Source organism: Aspergillus brasiliensis (assembly GCF_001889945.1).
Source record: "Aspergillus brasiliensis CBS 101740 unplaced genomic scaffold ASPBRscaffold_4, whole genome shotgun sequence".
Taxonomy (NCBI): Eukaryota; Fungi; Ascomycota; class Eurotiomycetes; order Eurotiales; family Aspergillaceae; genus Aspergillus; species Aspergillus brasiliensis.
The window spans coordinates 2,472,414-2,487,120 of record NW_027137445.1 but is presented as its reverse complement, the minus strand read 5'-3'; the positions used below and the strand labels follow the sequence as shown (position 1 = coordinate 2,487,120).

General features: G+C 52.0%; 5 protein-coding genes across 5 annotated transcripts; 3 read left to right on the top strand and 2 right to left on the bottom strand.

Moving 5' to 3' along the window:
• Nucleotides 1-3,475: 3,475 nt before the first annotated feature.
• Nucleotides 3,476-6,066, bottom strand: ASPBRDRAFT_194827 (snoRNA-splicing protein PRP40; the record flags this gene model as incomplete). The annotated part of the gene is made up of 4 exons (XM_067620795.1): nucleotides 3,476-4,516; nucleotides 4,569-5,625; nucleotides 5,687-5,841; nucleotides 5,926-6,066. 4 exons carry the CDS (start codon nucleotides 6,064-6,066, stop codon nucleotides 3,476-3,478), a joined length of 2,394 nt encoding a protein of 797 aa, XP_067481177.1.
• A 198-nt stretch (nucleotides 6,067-6,264) lies between these two features.
• Nucleotides 6,265-8,511, top strand: ASPBRDRAFT_74163 (TRAPP trafficking subunit Trs65 domain-containing protein). The gene is made up of 4 exons (XM_067629244.1): nucleotides 6,265-6,558; nucleotides 6,621-6,890; nucleotides 6,941-8,066; nucleotides 8,122-8,511. The coding sequence occupies exons 1-4, from the start codon at nucleotides 6,384-6,386 to the stop codon at nucleotides 8,303-8,305; spliced, it is 1,755 nt and encodes a 584-aa protein (XP_067481176.1). The 5' UTR covers nucleotides 6,265-6,383; the 3' UTR covers nucleotides 8,306-8,511.
• A 559-nt stretch (nucleotides 8,512-9,070) lies between these two features.
• ASPBRDRAFT_121405 (Mpv17/PMP22 family protein) lies at nucleotides 9,071-10,239 on the top strand (the record flags this gene model as incomplete). The annotated part of the gene is made up of 6 exons (XM_067617427.1): nucleotides 9,071-9,136; nucleotides 9,283-9,373; nucleotides 9,438-9,463; nucleotides 9,535-9,877; nucleotides 9,939-10,105; nucleotides 10,162-10,239. The coding sequence occupies 6 exons, from the start codon at nucleotides 9,071-9,073 to the stop codon at nucleotides 10,237-10,239; spliced, it is 771 nt and encodes a 256-aa protein (XP_067481175.1).
• An 830-nt stretch (nucleotides 10,240-11,069) lies between these two features.
• Nucleotides 11,070-12,501, top strand: pgkA (phosphoglycerate kinase pgkA; the record flags this gene model as incomplete). The annotated part of the gene is made up of 3 exons (XM_067617443.1): nucleotides 11,070-11,135; nucleotides 11,235-11,655; nucleotides 11,735-12,501. The coding sequence occupies 3 exons, from the start codon at nucleotides 11,070-11,072 to the stop codon at nucleotides 12,499-12,501; spliced, it is 1,254 nt and encodes a 417-aa protein (XP_067481174.1).
• A 718-nt stretch (nucleotides 12,502-13,219) lies between these two features.
• Nucleotides 13,220-13,738, bottom strand: ASPBRDRAFT_194824 (proteasome regulatory particle lid subunit SEM1; the record flags this gene model as incomplete). The annotated part of the gene is made up of 3 exons (XM_067620794.1): nucleotides 13,220-13,253; nucleotides 13,366-13,480; nucleotides 13,624-13,738. The coding sequence occupies 3 exons, from the start codon at nucleotides 13,736-13,738 to the stop codon at nucleotides 13,220-13,222; spliced, it is 264 nt and encodes an 87-aa protein (XP_067481173.1).
• Nucleotides 13,739-14,707: the final 969 nt, after the last annotated feature.

Below are 14,707 nucleotides of genomic sequence, written 5' to 3'. Positions count from 1 at the left end.
TCCTATATACTGCTTTATTCGCGTCCTCCAGACCTATCATCTAACGCTCCACTGTTTCTCTTCTAGAAATGTCGCCAAGAATGTAAGAAGTCTTGCCCCGTCGTCCGTACGGGTAAGCTGTGTATCGAGGTCACTCCCGAGTCCAAGATTGCCTTCATCTCCGAGCGTCTCTGTATCGGTTGCGGTATCTGTCCCAAGAAATGCCCCTTCGGTGCCATTCACATCATCAACCTGCCGACCAACTTGGAGACCCAAGTCACCCACCGTTACTCCGCCAACAGCTTCAAGCTTCACCGTCTTCCCATGCCCCGTCCCGGACAGGTGCTTGGTCTCGTCGGTACCAACGGTATTGGAAAGAGTACTGCGTTGAAGATTCTCAGTGGCAAGCTCAAGCCCAACCTTGGACGTTTTGACAACCCCCCCGACTGGGAAGAAATTCTCAAGTACTTCCGTGGTTCTGAACTGCAGAGTACGTATATATCCTATCGCGGAGTTGGGATATACAGACTTCTAACTGTATACAGACTACTTCACCAAGGTTCTGGAGGACGATCTCAAGGCTGTTGTGAAGCCTCAATATGTCGATCAGATTCCCAGAGCTGTCAAGGGCCCTGTCAAGAACGTTGGAGCCCTCATCAAGGCCCGCACTCAGTTGGACAACCTGGATCACATTCTCGACACTCTTGGTATGGCACATGTGCAAATATGATTTGTGGTAACACTGCTAATGACGTATGCAGAGTTGAGACAGGTCCAAGACCGTGACATCGATCATCTTTCCGGTGGAGAGCTCCAGCGTTTCGCCATTGGTCTGGTTTGCGTTCAGAAGGCTGACGTGTAAGAACATCATCGAGAATTATCTGGATGCGCGCAACAGCTAACAAGGTTTACAGCTACATGTTTGACGAGCCTTCCTCCTATCTCGATGTTAAGCAGCGTCTCGCCGCCGCTCGCTCCATCAGAGAGCTTCTCCGCCCTGACGATTATGTCATTGTTGTCGAGCACGATTTGTCTGTTCTTGATTACCTGTCTGACTTCGTCTGTGTGCTTTACGGTAGACCCGCCCTTTACGGTGTGGTTACTCTGCCTGCTTCCGTCCGTGAAGGTATCAACATCTTCTTGGATGGTCACATCCCTACCGAGAACTTGCGATTCCGTGAGGAATCTCTTACTTTCCGTCTTGCCGAGTCCGGTGATGACTTCCTGGTTGACAAGGCCCGTGCATTCTCCTACCCCAGCATGGAGAAGACTCTCGGCAACTTCCATTTGAAGATTGATGCTGGAAGTTTCACCGACTCTGAGATTATCGTCATGATGGGTGAGAACGGAACCGGAAAGACCACCTTCTGTAAGATGCTTGCTGGTGCTGAGAAGCCCGACGGTAACAGGAGCGTTCCTCGCCTGAACATCTCCATGAAGCCTCAGAAGATCACCCCCAAGTTCCAGGGTACCGTCCGTCAGCTGTTCTTCAAGCGTATCAAGGCCGCGTTCCTGTCGCCTCAGTTCCAGACTGATGTCTACAAGCCCCTCAAGATTGATGACTTCATTGACCAGGAAGTCCAGAACCTGTCTGGTGGTGAATTGCAGCGTGTTGCTATTGTTCTGGCTCTGGGAATTCCCGCCGATATCTACCTCATTGACGAGCCTAGTGCTTACCTGGACTCCGAGCAGCGTATCGTGGCCTCCAGGGTCATCAAGCGTTTCATCATGCACACCAAGAAGACCGCTTTCATCGTCGAGCACGATTTCATTATGGCCACTTACCTCGCCGATCGTGTCATTGTGTTCGACGGTCAGCCCTCCGTTGATGCTCACGCCAATACTCCCGAGTCTCTGGTCACTGGTTGCAACACCTTCTTGAAGAACCTGGATGTCACTTTCCGTCGTGACCCCAACAGTTACCGCCCTCGTATCAACAAGTACCAGTCCCAGATGGACCAGGAGCAGAAGTTGAGCGGCAACTACGTAAGTCTACAATCTTCGCACCCTAACACCGTTACGGTTCAGCCGTGGTGGTATCATCTGTTCTATCTGAATCATACTAACTTGCATTCTTCCACAGTTCTTCTTGGAAGGAGAGAATTGAAAAGGTTGTTCCGGGCAAGTATGACCGCGTGCCTCACCAACGTGACGGCCGCGACTCGGACCAGCGGCGTCGCTATCGTCGTTGGGGCTACCTTCGGGTAGTGGCGTTTTTCGGCGTTACAAAGGCCTCTGCAGCTCAGAGAAGGCGGCGCCGCTGCCGTGGCGTGCGCCTTCCCGATGATGTGGATGGTGCATTGGAGGAGGATGACGAAGAGGGAGCGGACGACTTGTTCGGCTAGGTAGGAGCAGTGGTTTTACCTGTTCCAGTTAATCCTCTCTGGCCCCCCTTGTCGTCGCTCATGGTCGTCCCTCCCCAGCGCCATCCACGCCTGCATAGTTCAATATAGTCCTCTTCACGATGGTTCGGAGTGAAGACACATGAGATTAGTCTCTTAGATTATGTTTGGGTATACGGATTTCCTGGATGGCGCAGTCATGTCGGAGTTACAATGTTTGTCAAAAAGAGTTCGAGGTTATTCACGACATGGATGGATCACCGACTAAAGGGTATCGGTGAGGGGAAAGATTAGCTGGTTATGGTCAAGCTAGGTGACCACTGTCCAAAAGATTCCTTTTTTTGAACATATTGCATTACGCGAGTCATTCACTTCGTATATAGTTATCACTTGCTTTTCTCTATCCAGACATGGAATCTGTATAACGTCCCATAAGTAGAGGGACGGAGTAGATTACCTCCGAAAATGTCCGTCATCACTTTCTCCCGCCCGACGATACTGAACGCGACCATCGTATCCTTTGCAGAGAATCCATTTATGTCATAGATATCGAAAGTCTAGTTACCACCCTGAAAACTTATCAGGTACTGAAATACGTAATGAAACTGACAGATAATCCAGCATTATCATCTGACATCCGGGCACTAGTGTTAACCCACCGTCGGCAACTAAGGGGTTAATATCTTTCAACATTAACCCCCCAAAAAGGTAATGGAGGAAGCTTATCAAGTAATAATCTAAAAGTCTATACGAGGCATCTATGTGATTTTGGAACAGCTACTGTATCATACTACTAGCGAGTGGGTGGTGGTGCTAGGAAGTGATACTACTAGACGGGCTATATATATTCTGGCAGTAGTATTCTGGCAGGACGCCATGATGAATTTAGCTGTTACTAAGTTCTAGTATTCCAAGACAGACTGTAGCAGAGAAAAATTATCTTTAGGTATCGTATTTGTATTTTCACATGTCAAGAAATGCATATATCAATCGTGTGGCCGCTAGACATACAAAGTCGATATAGTACTGGGGTAGCAAGGCTGAGAGACGCGTCCACCAGACCCTACCCTACCAGCGTAGAGTCAGTCTGCGTCCATTGGCAATTTAGTACCTATGGAACGTCTATCGGTACGGGTAGTAGTGTGTGAATCTACTTAATCTTCTTCAATCTCCCCTTCTTCACTGCCGGAGTGGACGGCCTTTTCTTCCTTCTTTCCATCATCGGTCGCCGCTGGAGTCCGCTCGCGACGGTCTCGGTCTCGCTTGGCACCCCGGCTGCGTTCGCGCTCCCGACTATCACGTCGGTACCGCTTCGCAGAGCGACTGGCAACACTTTCCGTGTCACTGTCGCGCCTGCGCCTACGATCATTGCTGGTGGTGCTTCGAGTATCGGCACCATAATCCAGTTCATCCCGACCTCCGCGGGGATCACCGCGTGTGCGATAGAGGCGTTCGCGCTCTTCCTCGCGCTCGCGACGCTCACGTTCGTAGTGGGTAAGAGGGCGTGCGCTGCGATCCCGATCCCAGTCGCGATCGCGGTCCCTCTCCCGCTCGCGCTCACGGTAACGGTCCCTGTCACGATCGCGTTCTTCCCGTCTCTCGCGGACGGGCGATAGGCCGCTGGCCTTCCGGTAGGAGCGTTCACGGTCTGCTTGGGCTTTACGGCGATCTGCCTCGTAGGCATCTGGTTCTGGGGTTCGGCTAAGACGGCTAGATGTTCCCCTTCTTTCACCTCTATAGGATTGCCCGCTGCGATGATCACGATCACGGTCGTGGTGATCACGGCGACTCCCACGATCTCTGTCGCGGGTCTCGCGGTCTCGCTCCGCGTCCTCCTCTTTCTCCTTCAGACGGCGGATGACCTTGTCAAAGGCGGCCTGACGGAGCTCATCGGTCTCCAGAGACTTGTACTCGTCGAATCTTTCGATTCGTGGCCGCACCTGTTCCCAAGTATCAGTTGCGCGAACAGGGGGATCGAGGCGTTTGATCCGGGAACGCAATGAATCTATAGCACGGCGCTGATGGCGGTCTGCAGCATGCTTCTCTTCCTCGCTTCGTCGGACGGCCTTCTCCTGGATACGCTGGAAAATCAGTTGGAGTATCTCTGGATCAATGTTGGCCGTGCGGCGATCACCAGATACAGCAGCGTTGAACTCCTCCAGGGTGGTCTTTGGTGTAACCTCGAAATGATTGTCCTGAGTACAGGTTAGTGATAGTAAAAGAGGCATGGGGCTTGATCACACTCACATCGAGTACATCCAAGACGTCATTACGCGGGCCACGCAACGACCGTTCTTCTTCTTCAACCATATCCCAAAACAAATCCAGGGGAGAGGACCCGGAGTTACCCAGGATACCGACGTACCGAGGATCTTCGTGGATCAAGGGGTAGATGTTCATCCACTTGCTTCCAGCTTTGATTTTACCCTGAGATCTCAGCTCCTTTAGAAGCTCGATAAACTGCTCACGGGCATGTCGCTCTTTCCTCGCCTTTGCGGCCTTTTGTTGCTGACGCGCATCATTGAAGGCCCGCTCAAGGGACTTGATGTGATTCTCGAATGCAGTCAAGATATCGGACTTGCTCAGGGTCCTAAACTTATCGTCGCTTTGGACTTTGTCATTCGACTGGATAATCGCCTGTGCTTCAGACCAGCGTGTGTATGGTTCCAAGTTCAGGGACTTCAAGATAGTCACCAGCTCATCCATAGCGGCTTTACGCTTGACTGCTTCCTCCTCGATGTGCCCCTTCTTGAGCTCAACAATGTACTCCTCGAAGAGCTGGCGCCTCTCATTCTCATCATCCGTAGACCTAAAGATGGTTTCGCCCTCGATGATCGGTCGGATGGTCTTCCAGCGACTGTAATGTTTAATCTCAGGATGGCGCTTCAGCATGGTATTAAAATCTGCTCTGAGCTTAGCGAATCTTTCTTTCGCCCGATCCTTTTCCTGCATGCGAACCTCGACCGCATATTTTTCAAAAGCTGCCTTGCGGTCTCTGGGGTCTTTGAGGGCACGATACTGAGGATCCTTGATGGTTTCACGCATGGTCTGTTCCCAGCTCCAATCGGGTTGTACGTTGTGGCGCTTCAACATTTTCATGAACGCGTTCTCTGCCTCTTCGAGAGAGCCGTATTCCGGTTCGGCTTGCTGTGTGCCTAGGATAGGAGCCGCGGCGATACCATTGGTATCCATCGAACCATATCCTCCACGTCGGTCGCCATAGCCTCGGTCATAGTCGTCGCGATCACGCTGTTGTGGGTAAGAAGAGAACGAGCTAACACCACCTGCAACGAAAGTCGGAGCCCTATGCATATATACGTCAGTCTCAAGAATGCACTGAGAGGCAGGTTTGGCTATGATCTTACGCCACTGGAGGAGCCTGAGGCGCTGGAGCCTGTGCCAGAGCAGTTTTGTAAACATCTGGCATCTCCCAAGTGCTTTGCTTGGTTTCGGTGTTGTACCAGTATTTCCGACCACCCTCAGCAGTATATTCCTTCCACGGCTGGTTTGCCAAGGCACGCTATACGAGGATTAACACAAGAATCAGCATCTAGTACAATAGTAAATGGCAATGCCATAAAGAGAAAGGCATGAGGATACATACCTCAACAGGCGTCATCAGCTCGACGGGCTTCGTCCACTGCGTCGCCTTCGTCTGTACATTGTAATAGTAAACTCGACCATCAGAGTTTCGCGCCTCCTGCCAAAGGGAGGGCGCGCCAGCCGGACCGTTCATGGGATTCATATCGGAGTTGCAGAAGCTGCCGGGGACAGATACTGCTATTGCGACGATGAGAGAAGGTCGGAAAAAGCAGCGTTCGAAGAAGCTCGCCGGGGTTCCTGCGCTAAGGGTGTTTGCCGTGTTTGCAGCGCCCCGGGGTCATGGTACTATCGAACACCTCCACCCGGCGCGCTTGGGTCCCTGGCTGCTCTTAAATTAAATGCGCATCGAGGGGTTTCCGTCTGTTGCTTTCTTCTGATTACCCAGGTGTCGGTTGCCTGTGCGCGTGCTATCTTTTTACTCCGCTACGAGAAGAAGAGCATGCGGCTGTTGCTCTCGCCATGCCGAGTCTCGACATCCCCGGGGAATTCCTCAGACATGCTGTTCTAGACACAGTTGTCCCGCATGCTTCAGATGCCGACCTTGAGGCAGCTCTGACGTCTGCTTTAGAAAAAGGCGCAGAGGATCTCACTTCTGTGTTGTCGCTAATACCGCAGCGTTCTCTTCTGTTTTTTGGTACGCTACGACCTGCTGGCCTGATCGAGCTCTATCTCTTACTCATATGTAGCGTGATACAGATGAGTTCTGCACCGTTCGCGTTGTCCTACGACTATCCAATTGCTCCCCACCTAGCCTGAAACAGTATCTTCCGCACCTCGAGGTTCGACTCGATGCCTTTGCAATTGATCCCGCCGAGACAGTTGCGGAGAACCCGACCCCGACTCGGGACCTTATATTTTCAGGGGTCATAGATTCACAGGAGCCATTGGTAGTGGTGAATGAGTTTGAGGGAGACACAGGTGGGGGCAACCACGTATATGTGATCTGGAGTATCAAGGCATTCTTGAGTAAGGATTCTGTTCATTTTCAGGCATTTTGTGGTGCTGATAAACTTCAGAGCGCCCTCGCATACGCATTCAGCACCCTTCCCTCCTCTTCATCGCCTCCGCTAGTCTCAACCCATCTGAAACCCGACAGCAAGAGTCACGGGGAGACGACTACCTCCCGCCTCTAATACCCGCGTCCACAAATGTTCTACAGCCGCTGTCGAGTGATAAATCCTTGGATCAAAAGGATCCATTCCTCCCCGCATCTAGGCTTCTGCGAGTTGTACCAGCGAAATACAGTGAAGACCCCATATACAACGTCCAGCAGCATTCTGGCCACCCCATACGCATAGTCCCTGCTGCCAGTGCAAGGATACGTTATTCTCGGCTGAATGCCTATAGTGGACGGCCTACTACTGTTGCAAGCCTCGATTTTGAGGTGACACCATTTCTCAATTGCGATGTCACCTTTGACAAGGCAGAGCTTAGCATGTCCGATGGGACGATAGAAACTCTCTCAGATGCGCCGGGGCTGCTACCGCCCATCCGTTGCCAGCCACGAGATGACATCACCCTTGTATATAAGTTAACGCCCGACTATGCACCCGACCCAAATCCATCAACGACTGTCATGGTCAGTGTTCTGGATATCTCGCTTGAAGCAATTATCCACCTGTCGGACAATTGCAACCCGCGGATCTTGATGCAATGGAGGACCAACGTTGATTTCTCCATGGTCCTCAATCCAACTTTTGGTGGACCTAGCCAGGCTTTACAACGAACCAACCGCCCTGCGAGTCTTCCAATGACACCCAACCAAAGCAATGCCGCAGCGGGGGCCGCCACACCCAATCGAAGCTCCCTGAGAGAGCGGGCATACTCAACAGCAGGCCTTGGTGTATCCGTTTCATTTAGTGGCCCTCCACATGTCGAAGTAGGAAAGCCTTTTGCTTGGAGTATCTTCATCGTGAACCGATCGTCCGGTTCCCGCAAATTCTCAATAGTTGCAATCCCACGCCGGAAGAAGCTGGACCCACGGGGGCATACCGTGCGACCCTCTTCTTCATCTGCGACGAGCCGTAAAGATGCTCAGGTCGCGGAAGCTGTAACGGATGATAACATTGTTCATGCACTCCAAAAAAGTGTAGTTGGCCAGGAAGCAGAACTCATCTCTCTGAGTACTGACGTTCGGGCTGGGTGAGTAGCCCCTTCGCTTTTTCCTTTCTCTTTGCCCTAGCTGATCGTATATTAGTCCCCTTTTGCCTGGCACATGTTTTTCAACGGAACTAAAACTGCTTCCCTTGGCGGTTGGGGCACTTCGTCTGGAAGCTGTCCGTCTGGTGGATGTAAATACGAACGAGATGATTGATATTAAGGATCTCCCGGACATCCATTCCTTTGATAGGAAAGGTAAACCGAGTGAGGTGATCGGTTGAGAGAAGATGTGGGTTATTATTATGATAGACAGCTTGAATGCTGGCTAGCTACGATGCATGTTCATGGTCTTGGCTATCTTCACGATTATAGGAGTGATAGCATGATTAGCGGGTGATGACAAGGAAATAAACCTTTGACAAGACTTATTATCAGACGCATGTGTATTTTATCAATAAAGTATTTGAACTCTATGTACTGAGCTTCGGGTTTCCCCAGACAGTGCTACTAGTAGTATAGTAGATAGTATGAGATCTACCGGGACTCGGGAGAGTAAGGTGGAAATAGACGCAAAAGCGGCAATGCAGACCCTCCGCCTTAAAAGCGGCGAGCGGGCGGAGATGGGCGGGTGATCACGCGAGCGGATTGGTTCAAGGGGCGGGGAGAAGTTCGAGTCCCCCCCCAGCAAGATGACATGACCTCGATCTTGCATCTTCGCTGCCTCAGAGTACCGTTCCTCTTGTTCTATTTAACGGGGGCTTGAATCGCTGGTCGACCTAAACCCAAATCTAACCTGCTTCTCTTCCTGTTGTACACAGTACGCCGTCTCATCGACACCTAACGAGACCACCTTCACTGACGACGGGTCCCAGGAGTCGTCGGGGGCTTATTCGCCTGCCTCGCCCTTGTTTCGCCTGTGCGCGCTTTCCGACAGTCCTTTGCGTCATAGTACTCGCCCCGAGCCCGCCAACCCGGGATTTCCAAGCCGTCGCCTTCGATCCCTTTCCATCTTTGCCAATCACTATCGTCTATCATCGTCCTTCGTCATGTTCTCCACTGGTCGTCGAAGAATACTCGATGGACTCAATCGGAGGTACATCTACGGCCGTCTGGTATGTGAAACTTTTGGTCTCAATTCCATCTTATCTTACCCAAGGGGGTTTCTACATTTTTCGTAAACCGATTTGAAAAAGTGTAATTTGGTTTCTATGAGGGAACACATCACTGACTTCACTTCCCCTATCTCCCTCTTTTCTAGCCATTGCTTCACGCCATAATCTTTCTCATCGAAATGGCGGCTGCAATGCGACTTGCCGCTAAGTTCAACTCTTACTATGCGGAGAAACCAGGTAAGGCTCTCACGCACCCTTGCTAAGCGCCCCCAGGAGTTGACTGACTTTGCCTCATCTTCAGTCTTAACCACCATGGTTACCAATGCGGTAAGAGTTTTTCTCGAGTGAAATCATCCGTCAGTGACATATGATCGACTGATGTTGAACGACATGGGTAGATCCTTGGTGGGATCGCAGATACGGTCGCACAGTTGATCACGGCTTTCAAGGCCCATGGAGGACGCAGGCCCTCTGGTAGTAATGATCTCATCTCGATTGAGATCCACGACCTCGACAAGGAGAAGCCGCCTGCTCTTGGAGAGCTGGGACATGCTAGACATATGCCGCCACCCTTCGACTTCGAGCGCCTGACTCGCTTCATGTCATACGGTTTCTTCATGGCCCCAGTCCAGTTCCATTGGTTCGGTTTCTTGTCTAGGGCGTTCCCCCTTACCAAGAAGAACCCGTCGATTCCCGCGCTGAAGAGAGTATGCGTGGATCAGCTGATGTTCGCTCCTTTTGGTATGTCATACCTTCGGAAGCATGGAGGAAGCTGTTTCTGTTTGCTAAACGGTATCACCAGGTCTGGCGTGTTTCTTCTCCTTCATGACGGTCGCAGAGGGAGGAGGCAGGAGGGCATTGACTCGCAAGTTCCAGGACGTTTACCTGCCCACCCTTAAGGCCAACTTTGTCCTTTGGCCCGCTGTTCAGATCCTGAACTTCCGTGCCGTACCTATCCAGTTCCAGATTGTGAGTTCTATTGCGAAAGGTCTCGTGTGTACTATTTCACTGATATATCATTCCAGCCCTTTGTGTCCTCCGTCGGTATCGCCTGGACCGCGTATCTGTCGTTGACCAATTCTGCGGAGGACGAGCAAATGTAGAAGCGGGCCCATACTTTAGGCTTCCCACAAGGTTCTCAGTCGTTTCTTCTCTGATTTGTCTGCTATTATTCCTTCCCCTGCGTCGTTTTATGCTTACTGGGCGCTGTAAATGATCTTCGGGGGTTCTGTTATTCTTCCTCTCATGGGTGGTGTATAGGTCATCTTCGTCCAGCACTGTGGTTACACCGGAGTCAATTGCACTGATCGATAAACCAAGTCGACAAAAGGAATACACCATTGTTGTTTATTTTCGGGATTGAACCAACCGAGCACGAGTGATGAATGTCTCCTGTAGGCGGGGGGTTTTCCCCACGAGCGAACCGGCTTCCATAGACGAGAAATATCGGAACGATTGCTTGATAGATCCACCCCCGGACGCAGCAGGAACCTCCCGAGTCCCATGAGTCCCATCGCAGCCATGATCCGAGGCTAAAGGGCTCCGAACAGGGCTTAACAGGCATAATGTTCACCCCTGAGGCCCCGGACCCTTCCGTCATCGATTGACGGTCGCTGACATCAGTCCCGCATCAGCCCGAGGCGCCCACGATTTCGACTTCTCTCACCGGCTGCCCCACCAGCAGCAGCTCATACCACTTTTTACCCCGCCGCCGAACCGAACAGAGTCGTAGCTTCTAGTGACTGAGTGACCAGACTCGCTCACCGCGGACCTATTAAGTAGGCATTTTTCCCAATCCCCTTGTCCCCCCCGTGGTGCTACTAATACTACGCCTTCCCCCCTCCAATTCTCCCCCTCCTCTCCTTTTTGTCACCCCACTACTCTCTCTCCCATCCTCTGACCCCGTCCGACTGTCGTAGAACCGTCGTTCACCATGTCTCTCACCAACAAGCTCGCTATCACCGATGTCGACCTCAAGGACAAGCGTGTCCTGATCCGGGTATGTTTGTTGTTGCCCCGGAAACCCCAACCAATTCATCCATCACCATCGTGAAGTTTAGGATGAGCATCAATGCTAACTAGTCTACTCAATGGACAGGTCGACTTCAACGTCCCCCTCAATGACAAGAAGGAGATCACCAACAACCAGCGTATCGTCGGTGCTCTGCCTACCATCAAGTACGCCATCGAGAATGGTGCCAAGGCCGTTGTCCTCATGTCCCACCTGGGCCGCCCTGACGGCAAGAAGAACGACAAGTACAGCCTGAAGCCCGTTGTTGCCGAGCTCGAGAAGCTGCTTGGCCGCAGCGTTGTCTTCACCGAGGACTGTGTCGGCCCGGAGGCTGAGGAGGCCGTCAACAAGGCCACTGGTGGCCAGATTGTTCTCCTTGAGAACCTGCGTTTCCACGCTGAGGAGGAGGGCAGCTCCAAGGATGCCGAGGGCAAGAAGGTCAAGGCCGACAAGGAGAAGGTCGCTGAGTTCCGCAAGGGCCTGACTGCTCTTGGTGACGTCTACATCAGTAAGCCCTCCTTATTCTGGATTCTCCATCTTGGAAGGCCAGTGTTTTATGAGCTCTGTACTGACATTCCACATCACAGACGATGCTTTCGGCACTGCCCACCGTGCTCACTCTTCCATGGTCGGTGTTGACCTTCCTCAGAAGGCTTCCGGTTTCCTTGTGAAGAAGGAGCTTGAGTACTTCGCCAAGGCTCTCGAGAGCCCTCAGCGCCCCTTCCTTGCCATCCTGGGTGGTGCCAAGGTCTCTGACAAGATCCAGCTCATTGACAACCTGCTGCCTAAGGTCAACAGCCTGATTATCACTGGTGCCATGGCATTCACTTTCAAGAAGACCCTGGAGAACGTCAAGATCGGAAACAGTCTCTTCGATGAGGCTGGCAGCAAGATCGTTGGTGAGGTCGTCGAGAAGGCCAAGAAGCACAACGTCAAGATCGTTCTGCCCGTCGACTACGTTACTGCCGACAAGTTCGCTGCCGATGCCAAGACCGGCACTGCTACCGACGAGGAGGGTATTCCCGACGGCTACATGGGTCTGGATGTTGGCGAGAAGAGTGTTGAGCTCTACAAGCAGACCATTGCTGAGGCCAAGACCATCCTCTGGAACGGTCCCCCCGGTGTCTTCGAGTTGGAGCCCTTCGCCAACGGCACCAAGAAGACCCTCGATGCCGTCGTCTCCGCTGCTCAGTCCGGCTCTATTGTCATCATTGGAGGTGGTGACACCGCCACCGTCGCCGCCAAGTACGGTGTCGAGGACAAGCTCAGCCACGTCTCCACCGGTGGTGGTGCCTCTCTGGAGCTGCTGGAGGGCAAGGAGCTGCCCGGTGTTGCTGCCCTGTCGAGTAAGTAAATTTGAACAGACTATTATCACACTGAAAATATGCGGAAATGCTGCCTGAAAAATATCCGTCCATGTTTCTTGGGAGGAGGATGAGGCTGTGGTTGAGCTTCCATGCTCTGGACTAGTGGACAGGCGGCTTGTGTGGTACCTGTCAGCCTTCCCGGCGCCCCTTCAAGACAGGGGACAACTTTACGAATGTAATGTACAAAGAATGATAATTAATCTTAACAAATACGCGTTTGTTTACATCTTCAAGAGAGGTTCTGATGATGCAATCTCATGACTAGTGACGGGTCCGAAGCTGTGAGTCGGGTTTCATCACTTGTGAGTTGAGATGGGGGGTAAGCACAAGCTGATGGTCGGTGGGCTTGAGATTCTTCCAGTAATGGGTGTGTAAATAATCGTAGAAAGTACAGAGTACATAACGTGCCATACGGCACATACACCGCTTCCAGCAATTTGCTAGCCTGCTACCAGATCTCCCCACCGTAGAGACGAATCCTCCACGACTGCACATCTGGGCTAACCACTGGTCCGGCACCGCCAAAGCAGGCGAACTCTTTACTCAAACCAAAGCTATCTAGCTCCGACATTGTTCATCGTTCCACTACCGAGCCGCGTGAGGAGTGAAAGCTGCACGTGTAATTCAGTTGATTTATGCTTCGTGGAATTTGCGTGTGTGTTCATTTCAATTAAACCGACAACCCGTCAATCAACATAATCTATATTAGTTAGACGCTCCGACCTTCTTCAGTTCCTCTCTGTAGTTTTTTAAGCAAACATGTTAGTCCATCTGAGCTTTACAGTCGGTGTAGATCAATCGGGACATAATTATGCCCATAAGTCTGATTTGTTGGTTCGGGAAAAACGTACTTCAATTGCTTCGAGAAGTCCTCGGCCGCATCGTCATCATCCCAGCTCTCCTCCCACAAATGAGCGCTTGTGCCGTTGGCAGCGGATCCTTGTTCGGTTTCTTCCTGGGGCCAGTCTGCAAGTAAAAGCTCCGAGGTCAGCGCAGTCCGTCATCCTTGATAATTATTTCGTGCCGGCTATCTGGAACGGAGCGGAGCTCCCTCCCTCTTCTGCATGATAGGGAAGACCAGCGGTCTGTGTGGTTCGTTTATGGCTAACCTTCGACGGGAAAGTCCTCAAACTCGTCGTCTTCTTCCAGCACGGGGGGCTTCTGTTGTTGTGGCTGTTGGGTAGGCTCGGCCTTGGTGTCCTGGGTCGCGGTGGGATTCGACATGATGGGTGGGAGTGGGAGGAGGGGAGGGGAGCGGACAGGTGGCTTTAGGGAGGATGAAAGGAGGGGTCGTACGAAGGTGACGAAGAGGGAGGGGAAAGAAGAAGAGGTGAGGGATGAGAAATGACAGATCAGAAGACGTGAAAGTGGCGGTGGTGGGTGATGTTGGTTGTTGGCAAGGTAATGGAATGTGAGAGAGAGAGAGAGTCGCGGCGGCGGCGGAGACGCCTAGGCGATGGCGTCGGTTCAGCTTTGGCTGGGCGGCACTACAATCAGACTCACTAGTTAACTACTGGTCCGCAGTCAGTCAAATCGACCTGACGTCGTCAAGCTTTATTGATCTCGGGCTGCTTCTTCCCCCCTTCCAGTCTTGCCGGACATACCGGAGATGACCACAGCTCCATTCCCTCCAACTTTTCCACCCTCCCATTCGTGAGACATTTAAACAGTTCCATCTCCTCCCGATGCGCTAATTCAACGGTTCGTGATCTCTGACTGCCTTGTTCGTGAGCAACCCCCGGCACTTCCCAGCCAGTTGCTCCGCCTCGCCGCCGCAAGTGGACCGTGGGTTCGACGCTATTATTGTGTCTGGTACCCCGTTGCTTATAATCCCCAGGCCATCCAGCCTAGCCCTTGGGTCGGAGTCGCCTCTTTTTTTCTTACCTTGACTATTGTTATTTATTCTCTCTGCCCCCCACCTCTCTCTCTCTCTCTCTCTCTCTCTCTTTTTCTTGGGTTATGTTCCCGGAGTCTCGCTACGTTCTTGGTGCGTATCGAATGGGAGATTCGATAATCTTCCCATTCCGTCTACGTCTCGCTTTGGGCTTCGGAGCCCTTCGGTTCTTGGTTAATTGATCGCCATACGTCTCGTGCACAACTTCCTATTTAGTTTCATTCTCCTCTTCCAAGCCTGAATAACCGGGCTTTCCTTCTCTTCAATATGTTTCGCGTAGGCTCGTGGCTCTATGGCAA